General features: G+C 41.9%; 2 protein-coding genes across 2 annotated transcripts; one reads left to right on the top strand and one right to left on the bottom strand.

Moving 5' to 3' along the window:
• The first annotated feature begins 1,244 nt into the window (after positions 1–1,244).
• Positions 1,245–15,423, top strand: si:dkey-183c6.8 (protein O-GlcNAcase). Its single transcript, XM_061031866.1, has 17 exons — positions 1,245–1,378; positions 3,527–3,578; positions 6,091–6,188; positions 6,593–6,723; positions 6,828–6,999; positions 7,660–7,758; positions 8,187–8,456; positions 8,676–8,762; positions 8,959–9,422; positions 9,526–9,700; positions 10,214–10,270; positions 10,565–10,650; positions 10,817–10,921; positions 11,299–11,390; positions 11,516–11,705; positions 12,570–12,729; positions 13,106–15,423. Exons 1-17 carry the CDS (start codon positions 1,339–1,341, stop codon positions 13,240–13,242), a joined length of 2,415 nt encoding a protein of 804 aa, XP_060887849.1. The 5' UTR covers positions 1,245–1,338; the 3' UTR covers positions 13,243–15,423.
• Positions 15,420–25,381, bottom strand: si:dkey-183c6.7 (urea transporter 2). The gene is made up of 8 exons (XM_061031868.1): positions 25,108–25,381; positions 24,580–24,769; positions 24,144–24,272; positions 22,261–22,450; positions 19,670–19,817; positions 18,520–18,654; positions 17,783–17,832; positions 15,420–17,070 (listed from the first exon to the last, which is right to left on the bottom strand). The coding sequence occupies exons 1-8, from the start codon at positions 25,232–25,234 to the stop codon at positions 16,888–16,890; spliced, it is 1,152 nt and encodes a 383-aa protein (XP_060887851.1). The 5' UTR covers positions 25,235–25,381; the 3' UTR covers positions 15,420–16,887.
• Positions 25,382–26,845: the final 1,464 nt, after the last annotated feature.

The raw sequence follows: 26,845 nt of genomic DNA, 5'->3' as shown, positions 1-26,845 counted from the left end.
AAAACAATATTTTAAACTATTTGCAACACTGAAATGCAACTCATTTATTTCTGATCAAGGAGAACTGGTGTCTGTCCAAATATAGGCTACATTATCTCCAAGCTTTAGTGCCAAATGAGAAATATTGGCCTACAGAGAATTTGGGCAAACATGTTTTTATGTTGACAGTGACCACGTCCCCACCCACACACACACACACACACACACACACACACACACACCAACCAAATGATTGCCGCATAGTTATGAGACTGATTGATTTGAGACTGTGTGGCGCTCTCTCTCTCACACACGCACGCACGCGCGCACGCACGCGCGCACGCACACGCACACGCACACACACACACACACACACACACACACACACACACACACACACACACACACACACACACACACACACACACACACACACACACACGCCATGCCCATAGTGCTGGCAGAAGGCTAGTGCGCCTGTGCGGACCGAAGACTGAAAGCAGATGCTGCCTTCACGGCTAAGGGAATAATCTGAATTAAGTGAAACAAACATAAATGAAATAAATCAGTGCATTTTTAATGGCGTTTTGTTTAATGGGAAAATTGTAAGCTACTTTCAGGTTAATTTTTCAACAGAATAATCTTATATTTGGACAACAGCCCTTTTATAAACCTGCCTTAAATAGGCTACTTATTCATGACGAATGTATAATACCAAGTATGTGACATTGATTAGGCTATATTAGGACTATTAGGCCTCTCTTATGGGGTCATTTTAGTTACTCTGCGTCCTAAAACAAAATAGGATACAGCACCAAATACAACGTTGCTTTTCATGCCATGGCCAAATTGTCTGCCATAAAAAAAAATGCTTGTTTCCCCTTTATAACGTTTTCATAATAGCAAAGCAGGCATGTAGTTGTGTCTTCCATTATGGTAAAAATAATAGCCAATTAAGAATAATTCGCCATTCTTCTTTCAATTGGCTATTATAACCTGTGTAGAAAAGATAGGCAGCCTTAAAATAAAAGCCTGTCACCACAGCATTTCAACAAAATTCTTATCCTTATGACATATTTTGGTAAACAAACCACAATAAGACAATAAGACAAGTTTTACGGTTTCTCTCTTTTTTTTTTTTTTGAATGGGCATTTAGTAAACTGGAGCTGCCGCTTGGTACCTGAACGCAGCAGACAGCGATGTAAAGGGGAGGTGAGGGAGAGACAGAGAAGGAGCTGGAGGAGAGGAGAAACATGGAGAATACCCCCGGAATCTAAGCTAAGCACTATCATCTTCTCCTCGCTCCTCAAAGGGGGGGCCGACTGGGAGCAGGAGGCAGCGGGGGGTGGGGGGACCAGATGGACGACAAGGAGCAGTTTCTGTGTGGGGTGGTGGAAGGTAAGAGCGGCCGGATCCATCTCTCACCTCCTGTCTCATCATGTGATTTTCATCTTACCACGGCGAGATGATCTTGAACAAACCACTATGTGACCTATATTTTTGCTTCTTTCCTTTTTACATCACAAATTGTGGCAATTGAGAGTAGTGGCCTTTGTTTTTGTGTTGAGTGTTTACTGACGTTTGAGAGATGATATGTCTGATAATCCTAGCTTTAGGTGTAGATCAAGAAGCAGGCTATTTGATAATGACTGGTCCAATGGCAGCAGCTTTAGAAGAGGGGGAAAAAACTTGGAGATGATGATGATGATGATGATGATGATGATGGTGAAGAATGTGATGGTGATTTTGATGATGGTGAGGATTATAATTCAAATAGAAAATATCATAATGCTGGTAACAATGGGCTGAGACTGTGAGGATGTTTGTTGGGATGGTATGGTAGGATATGATGGTTAAGGGGGATCCTGAAAGAAGAAAGGGTGAAAAAAAAATGACAGCTACAAGTAGAGACGAAACAGGATCCAAACTTACAGTATGAGTCTATGACATGGTGAAGACGAAGACTTTCATGATGATACAAACGGGAAAAGTTCAATATTGGAGGTCTCCCTTGGAAAAGAGGTTTGTAAAATCAATGGGACCAATAAAGGTTCAATTAAAAAACAAAATACTCGTATGTGCTGCGAGCATTGACCCTCAAAGTACAAAATAAATAGTTTTCTTTGCGTAATAAAATCACAAGACGATGAAAAAAACACCCTGATCTGACAGTGAGGTGAACAGACGCCATCTGTGTGTCACCTCTGACCACATGATCAAAAGGCATCACAATAAAAGTCTATGAAATGTGAGTGTAAGAGCCATAATGTGTGTTTAACTGTGTTGATTCTTTGTTACATTGCACTTTTTTTATATATTATATATTCATATTTTATTATTTAAGTTCTTCCTATTTGTGCTTCATTTCCTTTGTTGACTGTTTTTGCACCAGTACACCGAGACAGATTCCTTGTATGTGTGAATGTACTTGGCAATAAAAAGCGATTCTGATTCTGATTCTGATGAACTGAGTTGGATCTCTTCCGGGTTTTGCACCTGCGGGTGTGGTTTAATTCAGCGTACCTGTTCAGTTGTGTGGCAGGAGGCAGACTAATAGAGTGTTGACCTTCGATAGGCCATTATAGCCTTCACGTCATTGTTGTTTCTTGTATTGGATTATTTTGTTACTTTGGTCTAACAGGTCAAACATATGCAGGCTTGATAGATTTGATTTGAATCAGACGTGTCACAGTACAAGCCTGCAGAGTCTCTCGGCGGACCTCTTCAGTCAGAAAGTTACCCGAGCCAAAGTCTTCAAATGTTTTCAAACACTGGCCCAAAAACCCAAACTTTTAAACTCTCATATTTACAGTAAATCATCACGTTTGTTCGAGAAGGTGCAACAGCAGCTGTCTGACATCTTTGCTCAGTCACCGACTCATCCCTGATATTAAAAGACTTCTGATTATTCAGATCATTTCATACATTTGAACTTAACTTCACTTTTGTGACAACACCGGCCTGTTTGTCCTCAGTCCCTCTGAATAATCCAATTCAATAATAATGACAACCATTGCTCTCTAAAAACTCAAACACACACACACTGTGGACTTAAACGCACAAAGGAGAGAGAGGGACACTGGAGATGCTCCCATTTCTAAAAATAGAGAGTGTGATGGAGAGTAGAGCTGGGGACATGAATTATGCCTCTGCCAAAGACTATTCCAAACTATTAGCTGGAAAAGCTAACCATGTTTTCTGCGCCCACACGGTGTCAAGTGACGGCTAACTTGCTAACTTTGTGAATATTGGCTGCAGAGCTGGGAACAACATACGAGATGCACAGAAACCGACATCGATAGATCAATTGAAATGATTCTTATAGTGCATAGTTACGCTCTTATCTGTTTTACATACAGTAAAAATCACTTACAAAAACGATTTCCACCAACGATAACAGGCTACATATTATTATTAACAGCTCAGATATAGAGCAAGTCTCCTGCATGGCTTCTGCACCTTCAGATTGCTCTTAAGTATTTCATCATTTAAACATTCATATGTGAAGATAGCAGGTAATCATTTCCTTTTATTTCATTCTTGCAGGTTTTTATGGGAGGCCTTGGTCTATGGATCAGAGAAAGGTTCTCTTTCAATGGTAAGTCTGCCACTAAAAAACAAAAAAAAAGATGTTAAATTGTAATGAAGCGGGTGTCTGAAAGATTGCATGTCCATGCTTTATGTTGCCACTGGTGTCACAATTAATGTCACTAACTTGTTAAGTGAGGATGAGTTCACGATGTTGTGTATGAATAGTTTGAGCTCAGATGATCTGACGCCTGTGGGATCAGCCCAGTTGCATTCCTCTGTTTTAGTTTCAGGCACATCTGAGAGAAAGCACTGACACAGAGTTACTCCACGGCAAAGGGCAGCCTCATCCTCCGTTCTGAAGCTCAGCCAAGCTTGACCAGAGAGGAGGGAGAGGGAGAGGGAGAGGGAGAGGGAGAGGGAGGGGGCAGATACTACTGTTTTAATACAGTCGATAGGGAAGAAGAATCTATGGTGGGATTTGATGTTTAGTTTGTTTGTCAGTTAGCTTTCCGCAGCTTTGGTTCAGTTTGAATTGCCTCAACTAAATGAACTTCCATGGAACTTGGGCAGACACAAAAAGGTAAATCCTAATGACTTGAGTGATCACCTGACGTTTACCCATGAGGTCTGCAAAAAACATCTTTCTTGGAAGATGAACCTAAACGACATTAGTCATCCCTGACATTTCCTTCAGCTGCAAACGAGGTTACCATTTGTGATTCCAAGTTAAATATGTCATATCTCTTTTGATACACACAATCATGTTTTCCATAAAGAACTGTAATCACTTAATCCTCTGGTCTTATTTTCTATGTCTATTGTTTGGGTTGACCTTTATGTACAGTGCAGTCTCAACGTTGCTTTAGTGTCAGCATACTGATGTTACCTGTTATCTAAAAACATCCAAATGCTTAACCTCAGCTGAAGGGATTGAATTAAGCTCTACTGGATGTAAAGTCAACACTTTCAATTACAGTATTAGGGTGTTATAATATTTCATTCTCAGACTTTAAGATGCAGAAAAACATTGCTTTAGGTTCTAGTGAGAAAATCCTCTTGAACAAAGTTCAGGTGATCATGGGTCACTTAAACCACACAGCAAAAGTGATGTTCACCTAGTGAGTGAAACACTGCACACTTCCATGAAGGATGCAAGAAGTTTCACTGCTCTGTACATCATTAAAGCTTCAGACATGCATCCAATTTCAAGCTCTCCTGGTCATGAGTCCTTTTTGAATTATGGACTTAATAAAACTGTTGCGTCCCCCCGCTCATCTGGGACAACGTGCACGCTAACGACTACGACTCCAGGCGTCTCTTTAAGGGCAGAGAGTCTGGGCTAAGGAGCCACCTGTTGCTCAACCCCAATTGCGAGTTTGAAGCCAATTATGTCCCTCTCCATACTTTGGATTTTTACATTTACATTTTTTTTTTTACTGACAGTTTATTAAAGCTTACTCAGAGAATCAAGCTCTGTAGCAGGAAACACGATTACCATGACAGTGAACTGCTCTAGAATCCTAAAAGATAATGTCTTAACAAAGTGACGTCTCAAGAAACCTTGAAATCGCGTTCACAAAAATGAGAATATTCACTGAAAAAAAGAAGCAGTAAACATGAACTGATGCTTACTGATGCTTCTTACAAATGAGCCGGGTGAGTAAGTGTGTCACAGTTTTGTAGTCTTCTGCTGCTCTTTGGTTGATATTTGCTTACTGATCCATGTACAGATGCATTGTTGCAACTAAGACTTTGTTCAATTTGCCATTTCTGCTTTAATTGGACCTGACGAGGATGAATTTGAATCCAAACTTTGGTGCATCAGCAATTCAGTGTGTGGGTTCCTGATATATTTAGAGTGTCCTTTTTCAGACTCAAAGAGTGGGATGCAGGCACAATTTGTAAGATGAGTATTGCATAAGTGTAGTATAGCAGAGCAGGGCTTTTGGTATGTGTGTGTATGTGTGTGTACACAATATGCAAATTGTGTATCTGGCTGTGTGTTTGAGGAAGGAAGTATTCTCAAGATGATCTACACCTTCGAGTTTGGCCGTGTCCAATTTTCAGAGAGCAATGTTCATGGTTTGTCTATGCTTAATACTTTCTAATTCAGGGGGAAGTTTCTGGTAACCAGGACACAATAGAGCTCTATGGTCAATATTCTATTCCCTGTATGGATCTATTTTCTTAAAGTGGCAGTACGCAACGTGAACATTCCTATGGAAAAACCTCTGCCCCCACTAAGCCCCTCCCATTACATGAAGCACCAAATGCATGCCAGTTGTAGTCACTCAAAGGACAGAAACACAGATCAATATACGTCTCAAAAAAGTACCCTAGAGACGAGGACGGAGAGCCATAGAGCGGGCGAGAGAAAGAGAGAGAGAGCTGTCTCAGAAGCCGGATGATCTAAGATCGTACAGTTCGGTGTCAGAGGCTAACCGGTCTTTTTCTACCTCTAAACGTTTTGCCTTTTGCCCATGTTTGCACAAACACCGGATTAGCATTGATCTTGAGTTTTTTTTTCACAACTCAAGCTGTCAACATGTCTCCCTAACTACCCATGTCTTCTGTGCCAGGATGCAATGCTGGGGGTTGAACACCTACCTCTACGGCCCAAAAGATGACCTCAAACACAGACTGTTGTGGAGAGAAGTCTATTCCCCCGAGGAAGAGGGTAACTTCACTCTGTCCGTTTATCCATCCTCTGTCTGTCTGTCTCCGTAACGCTCCATCAATAGGACTACACTTTCAAAAGGCCTGTCTGTTGCACCTCTGAGCAGAAGTAAAAAGCTTTTGGGATGAAATGTGAGAAATATAAATGTTGAGGCTTTCATGTTTACACACGCACACGCTCCATCTGGTACAGAGACACATTAGGGAGGCCTTGAGCTAAGCTGAGTTTCCTGACACACATACTCCTATGCCCCTAGACAATAAATAGTTTGCATTTTTTTGTATGTATGTGAAGATGTTGTCCAACTTTTTTTTTTTTTTTTTTTTTGCAACTCCTAGTTACTGTCCCTCCTTTTGTCTCACGTTTAAGATTTCAACTTTCTCTCATCTTCCCTCCTCCTGTAGGTCGACTGAGAACGCTCATAGTGGAGGCCAAATCCAGAGGCCTGAGATTTGTTTACGCCCTCTCGCCTGGTCAGGACATCGTCTTCTCGTCCGCCTGCGACCTGACGCTACTCAAACGCAAGCTGAGACAAGTACACGACACAATTCGATCCAATAAAACGCACCGATGTAACTTCAAATAAGTCTCTATTTTCCTCCACCTCTGGGATTAACAACTTCACGTGTTTCGTACAAGGTATCCGATCTGGGCTGCCAGGCGTTCGCCATTCTCTTTGACGACATCGATCACTCCATGTGTCAGGCTGACAGTGAGGCCTTTTCCTCATTCGCCCACGCTCAGGTCACTGTAACCAATGAGATCTACCGGTTCTTGGGGGAACCGCCCATCTTTCTATTTTGCCCTACAGGTAACTTAACTGATCAAACAATGTAGCTTCTGACTGGTTTATTGTTTGATCATGCTGCCTTTGCTCTACAGTTTATGTCTATTTATTTAGTCTCTCCTTGTTGTTTTTCTCTGTTTTATCGCTTTTCATCCTATCTTAATTGTTTTCTTTTCAGGTGTTGAGAACTAGCATGCTTGCCAAGACACTTAAACAATGCATCATGGTTCGTCCAATGTATCTGCCATGTCCATGACAAATAAAGTCTATTATTATTATTATTATTATTATTATTATTATTATTATTATTATTATTATTATTATTACTATTATTACTATTATTATTATTACTATTATTATTATTATTATTATTACTATTATTATTATTATTATTACTATTATTATTATTATTATTATTACTATTATTATTATTACTATTATTACTATTATTATTATTATTATTATTATTATTATTACTATTATTATTATTATTACTATTATTACTATTATTATTATTATTATTATTATTATTACTATTATTATTATTATTATTATTATTATTATTATTATTCTTATGTCTCTGCAGTCGACAGAACTCGGTAACATTTGACCTGAGCAGCTTTATCTGTCTTTCCATGAAGCCTGCTGATAACAATATATACCTCCGTTTGTGTGTTCCTGCAGAGTACTGTGGTTCACTGTGTTCTCCCAGTGTATCCAAGTCTCCATACCTGCAGACTGTTGGAGAGGACCTGCTGCCCGACATCACGGTGGTCTGGACAGGTGAGACACATGCACATGGAAGCATATGAAATATGAACGTGTTACGTGGCAAGTTACTGAAAATAAGTAGTTACAGTTACTGCTATCAACAAGTCACTGAGTTACTGTTTGGAACAAGTATCTTAATTGTGACTTCTTTTGCGTCAGTCCTCATATTATTGCTCACATTATTTAGTGTTCCTGTGGCAGAAGGGTTCTGTCACAACGCAAACATTTCAAATAACCCTGTAGTCCTTTTCAATTTGTATGTCTTTTAGCAATTAGATCCCTAACGGCTACATACTCAACAGATGAAGCACGTCACCGACAACATACCGGTCCATCAGTCTTTAGTCCGGCTTACAGATCGTGGAGCAGGCGGTGTTTTGAAATCAAAGCCGGCTGTTTGTATGGATGTCGACCTTTTCCCTTTCCCCCTGCTTTCACAGGCAGTAAGGTCATCTCGAGGAAGCTGACTGTGGACTGCCTGGCTGAGGTGGAGTGTGTCCTCCAGCGTCCCCCGCTCATCTGGGACAACCTGCACGCCAACGACTACGACTCCAGGCGTCTCTTCCTCGGGCCGTTTAAGGGCAGAGAGTCTGGGCTAAGGAGCCACCTGAGAGGCCTGTTGCTCAACCCCAATTGCGAGTTTGAAGCCAACTATGTCCCTCTCCATACTTTGGGTAGCTGGTACAGAGCTGGAAACAAGGAGGGGAAAGGTAAAGGATGTCTTGCCACTGTAACTTTTGCTAAATGTTGCTAAAGTGCTCATGATGGATTACGCTGGGCCTTTGACATATAGCAATAAGTAAGGTCTTTTAACCTGCTCTTTTGTAAAGTGTCGCGAGATTACACTTGTTATGAATTGGCGCTATACAAATAAAGATGGATTAATTGATTGATTGATAGATAGTAACACAATGTTGTGTATGCTTTAGATCAAGAGTGTGAATACTGCCCTGATAAAGCGTTGTCTGCTGCACTACATGATTGGATGGAAGAACTCAATCAACCACTGCAAGCAGGTAAAACATAATGAGAGCTGTGCTTGTGTGCATGACATTAGACCAGACTTATGTTCATCATTTTTCCCTTAACGCATTATTTCAGTGCATTGTTTACTTCTAGCAGTTGTTTGAAGATTGCTAAAGAAAAAACAAGTCCTTAGTTACAGATTCTTGCTTAAAATAAAATAAACAATGTCATTTTTCTTCACAACAGGTCGGCAGTGCACACAGACAGACCAGCAATCCTCCACTCAAGTATCTCGCTGCAAAACTCCCGACAGAGCCGACTGCCCTTCCACCTTCAGGAGAACTTCCCCCGTGGCCAAACTTCCCGTCTTCCCGTTGGACTCCAGTTCATCCCCGTCGTCTCCAACCGCACCGGTCACCGGGCAGAGGGAGGGAGGGAGGTCAGCTCAGCCTTGTCAACCAAAGCAGCAGCTTTCAGGACCAAGGCCCGCTGCGCCATCAGGTGGAGGCAGGGGACAGAAGGCCCAGGATCGGGGGCCATGCGGTGGGAAGGGCCTGCTGAGTGAGTCGCAGGTGCGGCTGCTGGTTGGTCTTTATTATCTGCCCCATGAGCACGGTCTCTCTGCCCAGAAACTGCTGCAGGACCTGAACTGGCTCAAATCAAACTGCCAGATGGTCAGTGCTCAAGGCAATAAGGCCCCGCCTCAGAAGGTGAGGCTGTGTGTGTGTTTTTAAGTCACATTTGAATATTGGAATACATGATTGATGATATGTGTCACATGCGAGTGATTTTCCACCTATGCTCTGTGCGTAGATTGACGAGTGGCGCGGCCGGGCTTCCAGGTTCCTGTCCCTGTGTGAAGACATCGCCCAACTCCACTGCAGCGTGGTGGGTGGGGCCAACAGGGCCGTCCTCTACGACCTTTACCCTTACGTTTGGGACCTGAGAAACACAGCATTGGTGGCTAAAGCATTCATATGCTGGCTGGGTGAGTTTGACACAGAGATAACGGACCAGAGCATTTTGTAATGTGTTATAACTTCAATGTATATGACTTTGATCATAGACTCTCCATGCTGTTTTTTTTTTATAGCTATACAACAGTAGTATAGTATATTATAACACAGTACTGTATAGCATTGTTTTTGTAAGATTTCTACACGATCTGTAATAGTATAGCACAAGTCAAGTAGTGCTATGATGCGGTTTAGAAGTAGTTTGCTGCTTCATAACGCCACATTTAATTTAGCCTTAAGTAGGCTGTAGTACATTATTGAATAGCAGAGTGGTATACTGTAGTATTGTAAGTGTAGTAATGTGTTGTTAAGCAGTTTTATGTTACGCCATACCGCTACAGTATAGTACAGTATTACCATGTAACTGTACGCTCTTCTATTCTTATTTATGAAGTTGGAAAATTTAAAAACCTACTCATTATCCGACACTAAGGCACTCTCGTCTCGCCTCTCTCTCTCTCTCTCTCTCTCTCTCTCTCTCTCAGACGGACGAGTGTTGAGTGATGGCTCCTCCCTCGGGACATGGAAGAACTGTTTTCACTGTGAGTAGGCATGACTTACTTTTTGAGTTCATATAGCCCCAGACCCGTGTGATTATTTCCTCGCCTTTTGCACAACTAGTTATGCAATAAAAACAAATTACCCTAGCTATGCAACGATTTAAAAATAAGCTCATTTCAGCCGACACCTCTTAAAAAAGAAGAGTCTAAAACTTGAGCTTAAAAACTGTTCTAACTGCGCACTTATTTTAAATCTTCAATAATAACTCGTGGTGTTTTATTGGCCTTCACCGTAACACTCCCTCTCACTGATGTTTGGTTCTTGTCTTTTTGTAGGGTGTGGAAAGTCCACAGGGGCGGACTTACCGGGCGTGGAGTCAGAACCTTGGGCGTTCAAAGGGGGGGTGTCTGGGGAGGTGCAGGTACGAGACTACATCAAAAGAAATGTTATAATCCCCCCGCCCCGTTTCATGCGTCAGAATTATGAATTCTTCATAAAAAATAAAAAAAAAGAAGTTCCTTCTTTAATACCTGCCTTTATGTGTGTTTGTTTGTTTGTTTGTTTGTTTGTTTGTGTGTGCTTTGCAGATGCTTCTCCCAATAGGCAGCAGCAGCGAACTCTTCACTCATCCTCCTCCTCTCTTCCCTACCTCGCGCCTCTATAACATCAGACCCTATCACAACAAAGACAAGGTAGAAGAAGTCACACATGTGTACGCTGTTGGATCATCTAATCTGATGCAGACAGATCCTTATATGGACGTGCGCTGCATAATAACACTTAAAGACCTTCATGTTAACTCGTCTGTCTTGTGTGGGTAAATAAAACAGTTGTGTTGTTGGGGCGGCTGTGGCTCAGTGGTAGAGTCAGTCTTCTCGCTTCTACGTCATCGGCATGTGAATGTGTACAAATGGAATAAGTTAAAACTGATGGACACTTTATGGAGCAGCCTCTGCCATCAGTGTGTCGGTGTGACCTGCGGTGTCAAAGCGCTTTGAGTAGTCACAGGACTATAAAAGTTCATTCACCGTTTACTTTGCATATCATTTTTGATTTCTTGTGTGTGTAGGTGGAGTTGTATCGGATGGTGCGACAACTCCACATTAGGACTCAGAGTAGCCAAGGGTCCTGTCCTGCTCACCCCGATGTAATAGGAGACAGGTGTGTGTGTGTGTTTTAATCCCTGGGAAGAAAAAGAAAAATCAAAAGCTCATATTTATTATACAAGAAAACAGTTTTGAATGTTGTAGAAGAAAGTATTTTTTTATTTTTTTTAATCTCCATAGGTGTCTCGGGCCGTGCCTGGCGTTGTGCCCAGAGTACAGCTTTATCTTGGAGGATGAGCTGGGTGTGTGCGGCTGCGTGCTGGGCATCCAGGATGTCCGCTCTTTTGCCAAGCGCTGCCAGGCCAGCTGGCTGCCTGCCATGAGGGACAAATACCCACCCAAAGGAGGACATGAACACCCCAACACACAGGTGAATATGCGGAGTCATCATTAAACATCTTTTTTTAGCAAACTATTTATCGTCTAGGGGCAGAGGAGTATAACCACGTTACAGATTCACACGCTCTCCTGTTTAGACCTGATTGTGCTGTTTTCCTTTTAAAGGTTTTATATGTGATTTTTCACACTTCAATATAAATCAAGTATCTCCTCTGAAAATAACTCTGTGAGTCATGACTGTCTACAATGGGTGTAACATCCGAGTCCCACTGTCTGTGATGCTTTCCGAGTTTTCAGAGTCCTATCTTCACTTTGTTTACATCGCCAGGACGGCCGGCTGACTCCTCCCCTCGCGAATAAAAGTTGTTTAATTGAGGGACTAGAGAAAAGAAGAATAACATACTGTACTCACTGCTTAACTGTGTTTCTAGATCACGCTCATTTCAGGTAAATTTACATGCAGTGTGAAGATACGAGCACAATAAAGATCGCTAGCATTAGCATGCTAACACAACAATGCAGCACGAGTTGTTTTGGTTTCATGCTGGTGCTCAAGGGCGACATCTGCTGGATCAAAAAAATCTCATATAAAGCCTTAAATGTCAATCTTTTGAGAGAAAATCTGCTTGCACATGTGGGTTCATGTCATGAAAGTTGAAAACTAATTTCTAGCTTCAAGGAAAGAAATGTCTTTAGACTAATCCCACATGTCTATAAATGCAAAAGCAGTGACATGTTTAACTGTCAGTTTGATTGGTGTCTGGATGGTACCTTTTTAATAAGGTGCCATGAGTAAAGCAGTGGTGGCAATTATTGAATCATTTCTATTTTTGACACTAAGGAACACACAGCAGCAGCACCCTCTGATACGGTCCTCATGCTTTCCTCTGTGCAGGACTTGATCAAGCTGATGGAGGAGGACCAGGGAGAGTACCCGGACTCCCTCCTCTATCACTTCCCCTCTCAGCTGCGCCTGGATGCCTTGCCCGAGCTGGTGGATGTCAGTGTCAGCCGCACTCTTCTCAACGCCCTCCTCGCTGCACTAAAGGCTAACGGTGAGGACTCATAGTGTGTTTGTCATTGTGTGCCTTTTTATCTTTAAAGGCAGCATTGGAACTATTATCCAATACCCTTATTTTACACTAGCTGTCCATTCTATGTATGAGCGTTACATAATCAAACCATTAGAAATAGCTTCCAGGTTGTGTAGCCAACTTACGCTCAGGCCGCTGAAGCCCTAGATATAAGTGACCCTTTTTTTTTTTTTACTATAACTTGTTATATAACTTCAATATATTTTAATTCTGTGGACTTGTTCTGCATTCTGTATTTCTTGAAAATGCAGCCGGACCGGAGAATAAGGAACATGTTCCCAAGCTGACAATAAAGCATATCTTTATATGTCGTCTGACATCTCTTTGAAATCATCAGGCTCTCAGGGTGTGTTCTGCGAGGTACAACCAACGGACCGTCAGAGGCTGGAGTTCCTGACAAAACTGGGCTTCTTGGAGATCCTCAGAGGAGAAGCCAGGAGCAGAGAGGGAGTGGTGCTCGGGAGGCTGCTCTGAAATGCACACACACATGCACACACACACACACACACACACAAACACACAAACACACACACGGCCATGAAGATATTCACGATATGCACTGTAACTGTTTTGGACAGTAGGTACACATTGGCACTTGCAGACACAGAAATATGTTAGGAAAAAAAACTCAGTGATGGATATGTTTTGGATAAAAGCAGCAACTGTATCTATTCGAGTGAGGGCCGATCCTTTCTTAATTTGAGTCCATATTTTAGATGAATCAAGAGGTTTCCGAGGCATTAAGAATATAGTAAACACATTTTAGAGATTGAACTTCTATCAGAGCTGTGCTGGTCTTGGTAGGGTTCTAACTTTGGCGACGAATGACAAAAATATGTCAAATTATAAGGAGGTCATTAACAGAATAAAATGAGGTGGGAGTAGTGCAAGCGGGTTAAATTCAAATCATTCGGCTTGAAATAAAATGAACAAACATATCGGCAAACAGAACTCAAAGGACAGTGCAATGTGGACTCGAATGGTAAGGTGGCGAGCGAAAGAAAACGTTCTCCTTTTCATTTATGTTAGGTGATTGCATGTAGTTGTTTTCCACAGCTTGTCCTCCAAGTGGCAAAAAAAAAAGAAGACGAAGAATCATTTCTTTCCGGTTATAAATGCAATATTATTTCTAATGCACTTTGGGTGTTTGGTCCCTTAAAACATCTGCACCGACACGGTATGAGAGTGAGCTTTTTATTCAGGAGGGATTTACATTTTGTGGTGCTATCTCACATTTGATTAAAAAAAAGTTTTAAACGCTCACTTGAGGGACACAGGGTTGTTTCTTTTTTCATTTTTTGGGGGGTGGGGGGTGGGGGAGGGGGTTGCCTTTATTTGATAGGAACATGGATAGAGTAGAAAACGTGGAGTGGGACATTGTGGCAAGCTATGCAGGAAAGGAGCCACAGGAGGATTAACAGCCTCTGTACACGGGGCGCTACATAACCGCTAGGCCATCGGCGCCCTGACATTGGCTTGTTTAAGTTGCTACTGGGTGTGCAACGACATCAAAATCTTCACACACTGAAACTAAAGTGTAAAAATAACGTTATGTTTTCATGAGGGGCTTAGGAACTTGAGTGTTTCTCGGTCAGACAGAGTGGATTCATCGCCAGGCAGTCATCTGAGACGAATCATTTTATTTCATATCAAACAAAATAAAGAGAAATCGTGTCAACTATTGAGCTTTAGAGGTGCTAGGTTGAGGATTAGTTATCTTTGGAGGGAGCTAGGTTAAGAATTTCCCCTAATTGAAGCCTCTGGAGCTCTAAATTGTACAAACATATTCTCATCTGGTGTTTGGCAAGACGGTTATTCCCTAGATGCTTTCACCTTTAAACTGAGATTAAATAAAACCCTCATGTATATAACAAGGTTAAGATGCAACTGTTGATCTTGTGCTCTGCTCTGGCTACAAATGATAAATCATGTTATTACAACCATGTTTTCTAGCTGTTGTCCTGTGGTTCTGTTAACACCAGACGGGACAGTCTCAGTGTTTACACAGTCGTCGTGTAGATGAATGTCTAAAAGCATGAAGAACTAAACATCATGTAGGTTTACATACTTACATTCAACAGAATGCTCAAACATGGCAATATTAATGATAAATACGTTTGGGCGTCGGTCTGTTATACTAGCTAGAAGATGTTCGGTGAAGAAATGCCAAACAGCGTTGTACATTGCAACTGAACTAAGAATCTGTGCATGAAAATAATCATGCAGGATGAAACACACTCAGCCGTACACATTCGCACAATGACACACCACTTAGCTTCACCAAGAGAACATATGGACATAAAAGATACATCTCCCTAGTTTCATTATTGTATAATGTAAACATCACTAGTGAGTGTGGTCTGCGTCATTCTGCCTTTATTATGTGAACAATAATGTACACACACACACACACACACACACACACACACACACACACACACACACACACACACACACACACACACACACAAACAGAAGCACAAAACATCTTTAACTGAAAGGATGTTCGAATGTTAATTATTTTGTCATGCAGCTTACAATTCTTTTTCTATTTAAGCTGATTGATCACACACTTTTGTATATCTCTTCTCTTTATAAACCACATCACTGCGGTGTGGGAGTACGTTCACGATAAAAGGTTAGATAGCCCCCCCCCCCCCCCAAAAAAAAAAAATTAAAAAAAAATCCTCAAGGAACTGAGAAAGAATTGCATGTAAAGAAACCTTTTGAAAAATACGTCATTGTTTGTGTGTTTGCCGTTTGATCAGTAATCTGCACAATCATAGTAAAGTCAACGTTGCACTTTTTTTTTTACTTCACACTGGGACGTGCGTACGGTTTGTGTGCTGGGAAAATAAATCATGAAGAAGAAAAATGACACGAGCAAATGCAAATTCTACTCATAAAACATCAGCAAACACATCAAATTGTCATTCAAAAGTAATAATAATAAGAATGAGTTCATTACTTTTTTATGACAGTCAAAGGTAAAACAGTTGCCTTTTCCTTCCTGACCGAAGCAGCTGACCACATGACTTGTCCTGTGTGTTCATGATGTCTCACTGGATGCCTGCGTTGACAGTTTGTACGCTTTGTTTTGACACTGAGTTCCAGTTGTTTGCATTGTATGTAGTAGGGGGAGTATTGAAAGGGGGTGACAAGCGAAGTATTATCGAAATTTGTTTCCTGTTTTTACTGTTGTTTTTACACACACACAAAAAAATGATTCGATTATATGGACATGTTGATTTCATCCCTATTAAAAAAAATGTTTCTTTCCTTTTAATTTAGCTGCTCCTTTGTCTTTTTTGTGTCTCCTTCAGGAACACGGTTACAAAGACGGACAAAAGAGTGCATAGTTTAAACAAGTTTTAAAGGAAGAATGTGAGAAGAGTGAGGCCCGCAGGCTGTGTTGTAGTCGGAGCCGTGTTGACGTCAGTTTTACACATATGGACGGGACGGCCGACTCCTCCCCTTGTGTATAAAGCTGTTTAAGTCAAGGACTGGAGAAAAGAAGAATACAAATACTGTAGCCTACTTACTGCTTATTTGAATATCACAAAAGCGTTTTTAGATCACGGTCATTCCGTGAAGCTACGAGCTAACTAAAGAGCGCTAACACAACAAGGCAAGGCCACGAGCAATTGCAGCATGAGCCAAGGACAATTTTGCCCACCCTCTTGTGCTTAATGGTGCTCGATTATGCTGCGTTCCATTTGAAAACTCCTTCGTCTGGCTTCAAGGGGAGGGCGGTTGGGCTTCAGTATGGCGCAGAACAGCAGTTTGTTTTGGTTTCATGCTGGTGCTCCAGGGCGACATGTACCGGATCAAATAGACACACTTCCTTAAATAGAAATGGTTGAGGTTGAAAACAAAGCCTCATGACCACTTTTCAAAATATCATGTTCTACTTTGTATACAAGGGCTTCTTCAAAAGTGTCTAATCTCTTCTATTTTTTTTACATGTTAGCCTGAAGCTGAAACTGTGTACCCAAGAATCTTTTCTTTAATTTGGTACATTTCAAATACACAAACTGTATTTCTAGTCCACACAATCCAACTCAGGAAGTTGTGATAGAGTAGTCTCTCTCTGTGTGTGTGTGTGTGTGTGTCCTGGAGTTACACATCAGTGCTCTCTCTTTCAGCAGTGCTCCCAGCCTCCCAGTGACTTTTGGAGAGCAGGTTGTGCTCGGGCGCCACGACTTGACCAATAGGGATGCGGTAGGCCGCTAAAGTGCCAGTCAGCAGCAACATCAGTGTGGCTGTCAGAGTCGCTGCCCAGCTGCACGCCGGAAGACCAACCTAGTGAGAGAGACTCAGTGAGGGCTTTAAATAATGAATGAGGGACAATGTAAAGAGTCACACAGTTTAATATGCTGTAAACAGACTTTTTTTCTGTTTTGTGGGGAAAGATAGGAGCCTGACATTTGAGGGTATAACATAAAAAACATAAATTTACAAAAAGGCTTCCCCGTCATTTCCAGGATGTAATATGACGTACGAGCAAAAATCACAAAGAGTGAAAATGTAATCAAATGTCACTTTAAGTACAAAGAACAGCTGGAATGCAATATAGGGTTACGTGATTGTTTTAATGCAACAGCAATTTGTCTTGGATACCAAATTCCATAAAGATTCTGTCAAATGGATCCCAAATGATAATGCATGGACTGATTTTTTTAACCTTTGAATTTTCTTGTTATAGGAGAAGGATCATGAACGAAAGGCCCTAACATGCAGTAGGAATGACAAAAAGCCATAGCAGCCTGAAAATAAAGTCTATTTCTCTTGAATTCAGCTGCAGGAAGTGTACTGACAACACAACTAACACAACGACATTTCTAATTAGTTTCAACTAAATTTTTTAGTTCTCAATATTGCAAAGCATCAACATCATTCTACACAGTGCGGGGGATTAAAGAAAAGCGGATGCTAATGGAGTCATCCTGAGGTTTAAAGCTTCTTAGCGTTGCTTGCTTCATGCGCGGTATGTGTGTGAGGTGTGTTTACTTACAGATCCCAGCAGATTACCCAGAGCGATGTCAGCATACGCAGAGAGAAAAGCTGCAGGCGGAGGAGAAGTGTTAAGGCTCAAAATGAAAATAAACAGAGTATTTGCTGCAGTTAATTTGCCAGGAGACACACTCAGAGGTCCTATCAGGATTCATTCTCTTGATGTTGGTAAATTGGGCCACTGCCAAAGTGGTGGAAACTGAATTTATGGCACCCCGGCTTCAATTTAATTTAAGATGTGCTGCGTGGCTTAGCGCCGTGCCAATGTTTTTTTTTTTGTGAGTTTGTCTGCATCTATGAATGAACGCACGCCATAAGCAGGTTGAACAAGCTTAACTTTGTCTCAATAGATGATCATTTTCTACTCTAACTGTGATGGCTCATATAGGTTTACAGGATGAGCAAACACCACTGACGCACAGAGAAGCTGTTTGCTCTGCAGCGTAGATAAGGATGTATTCAACTCATTACATGTGTTTGGTGAATTAGACCATGTCCTTTTGACTCAAGAGAAACTCTATCCTTTAGGGAATCAGGCCCTCTGTTTCTTTACATTTCACACAGATACCCAACATTTTACCTCATGTTGTAGGCCTACATTAGAAGTGTGATGATATTTGTTCTAACCACACTGTACACACTAAAATCTGACTAAAGCAAGGCTGTGTGTGTGTGTGTGTGTGTGTGTGTGTGTGTGTGCGTGTGTGTGTGTGTGTGTGTGTGTGTGTGCGTGTATACCGCTGGCGATGGCAAACAGGTGAGTCCTCCAGCTGAAGGTGAAGAAGAGTCCTCCAACAGACATGCAGCCCAGAGCACCATTAAACCCTGACAGACCAGAGTACAGCAAATCAGGACACACTGCCATTGATAAACCTGTGAGAGAGAGAGAGAGAGAGAGAGAGAGAGAGAGAGAGAGAGAGGGAGAGAGAGACACTGGTTACTTCTCATGTCTCTTGAGGTCACAAAACCTCACTGCCATTGACGGAGCTGGGCTTCAGCACAATCTGCTGTACTGGAATGATCCACATGGAGGTGCTACACACTGCCTTTAGTTACAAACGATGCATGAAACCAAAAAAGGAGATCAGTTTGTTTATCTTTCTTTTTCTCACATCGTCACAAAAAGAAGGAATATGAATGTCTGCTCCAAAATGACCATGAGGGTCATGCTTCAAGTTTAATTGGATAGGTCTAACTTACCAAACATATAGGCTACAGGCGATTGATCGTTTTTTCTGCCTTCACCTGTCACTGTGTCTGTCAACCTCTGAGTAAGCTTCATTCAGAATCACAGTCTTTGCTTTGCTTCAAAATATAAAAAACAATAGATTATAAAAATTGTATTTGTGTTGTCCTTCCTGCCCGTCAGTGACTCACACGTCTTTCTAAAAATGCTGTTTTTCTGTTTTTTTGACTAACCTGAGCCTCACCCTCACCTCAGTAATCTAACTGATAACAGCAGCATCTCATTTGTAGAGGAATAGTGAAATAAGTTGATAGTGAAATTATATTTTTTTTTTTAAGGGAAAGCTATATCATTTGAGTTTCTCCAGCCATTTACTGTACTGTTGCACATCTAAGTTGAAATAATAGTTTGGGTTTGCATGTTCTCCGTGTTTACCTGTGTCACTTTTGCGGTAATTAGATGTATTTTTCTGACACCCGGAAAACCAATTCTTACTAATTCACCTTTTAAACCACTGACCCTCAGGATCGGAAATAGCATGGAGCAAAGTTTAAGCTTTTCTGCTTTTTTTTAATGTGACAAGCGATTTCCTTTCATTACATCACCACATTTAAAAAAAAAAAAAAAAAAATCAAATAGCTATCTTTCTTTCTTGTCACCTCCCACACTGTCACATGAAACATGATGGGGGGGGGGGCTCACCAGCCAGCGTTCCTACTGCGGATCCTAGCAGAGCGTGGAAGGCCAGCAGGGGGGAGTAGAGGAGAACGGCCACGAGGATGAGCAGAGAGGGCCCAACATCTGCACAGGCATAGATCTGACCCACGCCAAGGGGGATGCCACGCATTACCTGCAAGAGGGAGATATAGAGATGGATTTAAAAAAAAAAAAAGGAGAGTACACAATAGAGCATTTTTCAAAAACTCACCAAAAACATGACAAAACATGTGACTCTCTCTACTCTGTGAAAATCATCAGATCCTTATTTTTTTCACCAAGTTAAACTCACACAAAACACAGACACATGCTCACATTCACACATTCACAGCTTTCCCAACAGTCAGTGAGAAAGTGAGGAGTTTCCATGGTGATGTAATCGCTGCACCTGCCAGTCGCTGATACTTACAACCTCATAAATGGTCTTTAATTATATTGCCTTTTGCAAACACTCATCTGCGTGTGTGTGTGTGTGTGTGTGTGTGTGTGTGTGCGTTGTTACATTGTTGTGCTTGTGCAGCCAGAGCACCATCCACAGTGGAAGCTTGAGACATTAAATATAAATAGGACTGACGTCATTACATCTCCGGAGAGTACGGGAGGAAAGATGAGAGAAGGACAGAGGGCAGGAGAAAACAGCGTTGGTAAGAAGAAAAGGAAGAAGAATAGCAAGACATTAAAAAATTGTATTGAAGGAGGAAAATAGAATAGAAGAGAAGGGAAACAAACTGGTGAATGAAGGGGTGAGATTCGTCTGAAAAGGCTGGAAGGCATTTATGTGTAGAAGAAATGAAAGGCAGAGCAGAGCAGAGCAGAGGAATGGCTGGAGAGCACTTGAAGAAGCACAGAGGAAAAGAAAGATTTAGAGCTTTCAGATTTGAGGAGGGAATTTCAGAAATGAAAAGGACGCCGTTCACAACGAGAGATGCAGACTGAGGAAAATGAAGAGGGAAAAGATGTGAGTTGACACTAAAGAAGAAGAAAGAGAAAATATTACCTTTCTAAAATTAAGAAATTAAATCTATCTTACGACAAATCGCAATGAAAGGTAAGACTTGACATGAGAAAATAGAGCAGGTCAAGACAGATACGGTAGGCTATTTTTAACAGCGACGCAATTATTTCCCCCATTTGGTAAAAAAAGATTGAAACTATAAGCAGAGCTAGACTTTAGTTGGCCAGCCAATCGCCTCGATTGGAGAGAGACAGAGAGTGAAGTATTGTCTCCATCTTCAGTATTATGTTTCATGTTGGGTTTTCCTGGAAGAAATAATGCAGCAAGGTCATACAGGACAGAGAAATCCACGTGTTTTCCCAGAACATATCAGTGATGTGGGGGGGAAAATAAAACACTGCATTCACTTTTTAGTTTTGCTTTTTTGTTGTCTGGTGCTGGGCAGCTAAAAACTTCACCCATGAAAACATCGAAATGGAAATGGACTTAACCCCGCCCTCGCTTAAATCAAATTTAAAGATTAAAATTCAGTCACTCTTCAGACGACAAAATGCCGGCTGGCACACAGAGATCAAAAGCCAAATACAGCTTCAAGCAGGAGTCAGATTCTTCTACCGAAGGTTTTCAAATAGCAGCAGTATTTCATTAATATTCACGTCTCAGTTCACACGTGTGTCTGTCTTTACAAAGTGTACTGCGCAACAGCTTGCATCCTAATGAACTGGTCTTTAGTAGCAAACAGATTTGTGGTTTTTATTGCTGTTGGTTTGTTTGTTTTTTTCCCCCATGGCTATGCAAAGGTCACAGCAGCTTTAAATCCCCCTCCCCCCCCCCCCCTGTATCCGTCCCATTAACCAGCCAATGACACACAATATTCAAAACATGCACGAGCCTACACAAAGTGAGCATTGTACACAATCACGATCCACAGAAACTCCACAAAACAACTTGAACACTTCATCTTTTGGTGCACCAGCTTCATCCACATCGTTTACTTAAACAGTTTATGTTGATTATGATTTCTGAACAGGAGCTCCAGCAGGCACTGTTGCTAAGTAACCGGTGAGTCATGAGAGGCTGAGCTGATACTTATTGTGTTCCTGGGAGCTACTTTGCTGCGGACACCAGACTGAAACTGCTTTTATAATGTTACAGTTTCATTCAGCAGACACTTTAGTTCTGAAGGGACACACGGCTAAGAGTCAGTAAAACACTAGGAAGGATGTGGATACGAGGAAACAGCGTTTGTAAGCGCCAACAAAACGGCTTCAAGATCTGATGCAGGTGGGATTGGACACAGGTTTTAAATATCTCTCAAATCTCTCCATCATATATTCTGTCATTTATCACAATTCCAATGATATGCGCCTGTTTGTGATTATCCGACTTGATGGGTAGTGTCTGTTCAATCTTAACTGGAAATGTTACTCACACACAAGTAGTCTGTAAGTACCGGTGTAGTTGTCCAATCCAAATGTAAGATTTACTGCTACTTTGTCTACTTTCTCACAGTAATAAAGGGAGTTAAAACTCTCTCTCTCGTACATGGGCCTTGGTTACTTGTTAAGGTTTGTCAAATCGGTTTCTCACAGGGTCTCAGGTGTCATTCTGATTGCCTTACCTCTACAGCAACAAGCTCGGTGCCATTGGGATCCAGCACTCCTGGAGCTGCAGCTGGGTGGTGCGGGAAGTAGGGGTTATGTGGGCCAGTGCAAAGGAGGTAGAGGACGATGACGGTGTTGAAGGGAAACACAGACACAGGCAAGTCCCAGCGGTCCAACACTGAGGAGAAACCACTGTACAGAAAGACACTTGAGACGGGGATGGGGGATATGGGGGATATGGGGGATATGGGGGATGGAAGGAGAACAGAGGGTGGAATCATATTGTGCAGTAGACTGACATTCCCTACTTGTTAGCAAAATGACCAAAACGCAGCCTTATGCCAATCGAAGTCCAGCTGGCTGCTTTATTACATGCAATGTTTGCTTCTGATCAAATGTTTTTCATCCGAGAAGTCACGAATCACACTCTTTCAACACATACGGCATGCATGATAAAGATGGCTTCCGTCACGACGTCCTCTGCCGCTAATCCGTCGTGGCCCTAAATGAACAAGTACGTGAGAGGTTTTGTGTCCTGCCAGATATTTGAAAATGCAAGTTGAATAATAGATGACGAACACATAGTCATAACGCACACACATGTGCATCCTTATCAAACAGACTACATTATGTAAACACTGGAGGCACCAACATGATGAGTGTGCATGAACTGTTAATGAGTCCATTGGCATTTCCTATAAACTCCACATCGATGTTTTTGGCCTGATAAACAAATAAATTGATGGATTATGTTAATATGAATCGCCCATCTGATGCATTGTAAACACAAACTGTAACGCAGCTTTTCAGATTCAGAGAACCTTATTAATCCCAGAGGGGCAGTTCAGTTTCACAGCCTACCGAGTCGTTAAAAGAAGTCAAGACAACATAAAGGAAATAAGCACAGTTCCCAGCAGCACTGGACGATTACATTCACATGCCAGTAACAACCGTTCAACGGACGAACGGGTCGCCAAATGAGAGGCCAGGAATGTATTCAAAACAGAGATACATAAACGAATGGACCTGACCGGTTACCTAATGTTCAGCAACAGTCCAGTGGGATAAGGGATAAAGAAGTTGGAGTATCTATTGGTTCTCCTTGGAGGTGCAAGAGAGCGTCGTCCAGAAAGGCCAGATGAAAGAACTTGTCCGGGTTGGTTTATGATTCCTTTTTTTGCTTTGTTGACCACACGCTCCCTCCACAGGGAGCTCAAGTCTTTCAGCTGGACTCCAGTGGTCATTTGAGCAGACTTTTACAAAACTGGTTCAGACCGTTCGAGTCCTGACAACCCGTTAAGCCGGCAGATTCAACAAAATGTTTAAAGACTTGATGATAAAACTACATGTTTTCAGAGACACTAAGAGACATCAGCCTCCCCATTAATTGAATTCTCTGTTCACTCCTTTTAATAATTGACTCAGAGGTTTCAGAAAACTTAAGTTCAGAATGGTTCCAAGGGATTTATGAGTCAACTATTTCAACATTGTCACCGTGGATAGTGCTCGCTTGAGGGTTATAAATGTTGAACTCCACATCTATAACCAATTCCTTGGTTTTCCTGACATTAGATTCTGGTTTTACACTCTGTTATTGAGAGACTTGCTCCTCACACACTTAGGCCCGAATCACACACATACACAAACAGGACCTGTGGACATGCATTAGTGGAGACATGTCAGAGCAGATGGAGGTTCAATGCCTTGCTCAAAGGGCATCTTGGTAGTACTGGGGAAGTGCCCTGGCACCTCTACAGCTACCAGACCTTATTCCATAAAATGGTCTGGTTCCCAACCCAAGTCCCTACGGACTGAGCTACTGCCGCCCCTTTGGCAAAGATTTGTCAGACAAAGCTGATGATTAATAATCGGCGTACATCGATGCACGAGTGTTTCTTACCATGTGGCTGACCCCAAGCAGACAGGCAGCAGCAGCCAACAGTACCAGTCTCCAGCAGAGCTAAACACGCCCATCAGCAGCGACACCAACATGCCGTTAAATCCATGGAGGCCTCCGGATATCTCAGCACTACAAACACAGCAGCAAAAATCCTACATGAAATCGTTGTCTTGTTTAGTCTGAAGGCAAAAGAAAGGCTTTTGAAACACAGAAAAAGGTAAACATGGGAAGCTTTTTATTGGTCTTTGTGAAACAAAACGTTAGGTGTTGATGAGCAGAGACTAAAACATTAAAACATCATTTCAACTGGAATGATTCACTTGAAATGAGGCTTGCTTCTAATTGTTTTTAATAGTAATAGCAGGCTATAGCATTAAGTATTTAGAAACAATTGTGGACTTTACTGATCCTCTAAAAACTAGATTTTTTTTCCGACCTGTCCTGGCCTATGATGACAGCTGTTAGGGTAGAGGCCAGTACACCCAGTGTTCCCAGCAGGCCCTGCCAGGGGGAGGCCAAGAACAGTGCAGCCAAGATGAGAGCACCACTCAGCGGGTTGTTGGCTAGGGTCACCCTGGACACCCCTCTTAGACACCACACCACCAGCTGCAGCCCAACAAACTTGTCTGAGGACAGAGAAAGATCACATTTGACAGAAAACCCCCCCGAAAAAAGATAATTTCAAGGCAAAGTTCCTCAGATGAGATGTCTTGTTAAAGAATCAAGATGCGTGTTTACTGATGATGTATGATCGCTCTACTCTTTATGCTTGTAATGCACATTTTTAATTGCTGTCATTTTTTATTACCACAGTTTGCCAAACTGTAAGATATGAGGGACTTCCTCTTAACAAGTTTTGCTGAGTTGATAAATAACACCTTTTGAAGCATGCACATTTCAAAGTATATTACGTTTTGTACATTTTGTGGGAAGGTAGAAGTGAATTGTGAGGGGTTTTTCCTACCTTGCATAAACACAGCAAAGTGCTCCATGTCCCCAGTACACGACAAGAGAGCATTCAGCGCACGCCGGCCGAGGCTGGCACGGCCCTTGCTGGCCTCCACCATCTCTGTCTTTGTCTCCTTCCACATCAGCTGAACGACAGACAGTTAATGTTGCAAACAAACTTTGTTTCTTCTTTGTTTTTTTTTTTGGTTTTTTTTTGCTCCAGTGTTTGTTCTCCTCCTGTTCCTTCCTCTTCAGCTTCGTTCCATCCCTTCTCTGAGTTTTCCTTCTCCCCGCCCCCCCTCTTTCCTCATCAACAAGGAGGGGATGTGGTTTAACAGCATTGAGAAACTGAAAAGAAGAAACTGTTGGACTGGGTAACACATTCACTCCAATTCAGACAAGCCAGAAGAGAGTAAAGTTTAACCCAATCACTTCTGCTCGAAGAGAAAGCGATTGGTTGAGCCTTTAATTTAATCAGTAGCAGCTGATAAAGACAAGTGATCATTACATAGGCTTGGACTTAATGATTACCTCTGTAAATTAATGTTTGTCTTACTGCTCCCTATATGTCCTTAAAGCTTGGTCATTAATAAAGTAAATAGTAAAACCAGGCTTTGTTTGTCTGACTCGATATCGTATACGGTCCATCCCAGCTTTTACTCTGGATACAAAGCTATCGCAGTCACAGTTCATTTACAAGTTTCAACCTTATTTCAGTGAATCTAATGGTCAAAGCAAAATAAAACCATTGCTTTTTGGAAGCCTCTGTTTGGTGTCATGTTCTCGCAGCTTTTGACAAGTCTTTTTGCGCTTGGCATCTGCTGAGCTGCAGTCTGTCTCTGTTGTTGTCAGATGTACTTTCCATCATGTTTTTGTGAAGAGTGAATGTAAAAGGGTGGCAGGCTTCCACGCGGTAGAGAGGATTTAAGCTGCTGTATCACAAGACTTTTGTCTTTGCTCATGCGTCCATTCACAGCACGCCATTGACAGGTCAGACCAAAAATCAGGTCTGTCCAGTAGCCTCTCCAATATCTTCTTGTCTTTACCAAAGGGACAAAAAAACACAGGATCAGTTCATCACACAAGAAGACTTAAAAAAAACAATATCTAGAGAGAGCTGAAGAGTTGTTCAACGTGTTGTGTTGTTTATTACAAATAAATGAAAAAGAGGTTAAAAACAGGCAATGAGGTTTGCCCCCGTCCAACAGGTGCGCTCTGTACCCTGCTGACTAATCGACATCACCACCTGTGGAGGGTGCACATAAAATATTAAAAACAAAAAAAAAAAAGCAGGAAAAATTAGCATTTGATGAAAATAAAATAAACCAAATTGTGGCTCCTACATGAAGTTTCAGTCTTGTACACCCCTCTGTAAGCAGCTTCAGTGCATATTTTCACATTCTGTTTGCCTGTTGGTCTCTTCCTTTCTCTGCCCAACCACTTGGATGATTTGTTTGTTTGTCATACACACCAGGAGAGAGACACCAAGCCAACAAGAACTGCCTGGCCTTCGGTTTATTGACAAAGACATAGAGAAATCCATCTTCACCTGCTAAGTCCACAGAATAGGAGGTGGAGGAGGATGGGTTAATGATGACAGTGTGGGGGCTGCAGACCGATCGGGACGGCCCGACTCGTCTCTTCCGGTGTCGACCCACATCTGTTCCCCTGCTCCGTCGATCTGCTGCCCAGCATTCCTTAAACTTTTCTTCTTCAATCTATCGACCTTCCTCTTTGTCTCTCATGAGCTCCAC

The sequence above is a fragment of the Labrus mixtus genome, chromosome 23 (genome assembly GCF_963584025.1).
Source record: "Labrus mixtus chromosome 23, fLabMix1.1, whole genome shotgun sequence".
Classification (NCBI taxonomy): domain Eukaryota; kingdom Metazoa; phylum Chordata; class Actinopteri; order Labriformes; family Labridae; genus Labrus; species Labrus mixtus.
The sequence above is the reverse complement of the archived record's forward strand: the minus strand, read 5'-3'. Positions and strand labels throughout refer to the sequence as shown.

What these genes read in the sequence shown, in the direction of transcription:
- si:dkey-183c6.8 (XM_061031866.1), top strand. Translation starts at nt 1,339, where the DNA reads ATGGACGACAAGGAGCAGTTTCTGTGTGGGGTGGTGGAAG. An exon ending in TCTGTGTGGGGTGGTGGAAG is followed by an intron (nt 1,379 to 3,526) that starts GTAAGAGCGGCC and finishes TCATTCTTGCAG; the next exon opens with GTTTTTATGGGAGGCCTTGG. An exon ending in CTATTCCCCCGAGGAAGAGG is followed by an intron (nt 6,189 to 6,592) that starts GTAACTTCACTC and finishes CTCCTCCTGTAG; the next exon opens with GTCGACTGAGAACGCTCATA.
- si:dkey-183c6.7 (XM_061031868.1), bottom strand. Translation starts at nt 25,234, where the DNA reads ATGTGGAAGGAGACAAAGACAGAGATGGTGGAGGCCAGCAAGGGCCGT. An exon ending in CTTTGCTGTGTTTATGCAAG is followed by an intron (nt 24,770 to 25,107) that starts GTAGGAAAAACC and finishes CTCTGTCCTCAG; the next exon opens with ACAAGTTTGTTGGGCTGCAG. An exon ending in GTCATCATAGGCCAGGACAG is followed by an intron (nt 24,273 to 24,579) that starts GTCGGAAAAAAA and finishes CTGTGTTTGTAG; the next exon opens with TGCTGAGATATCCGGAGGCC.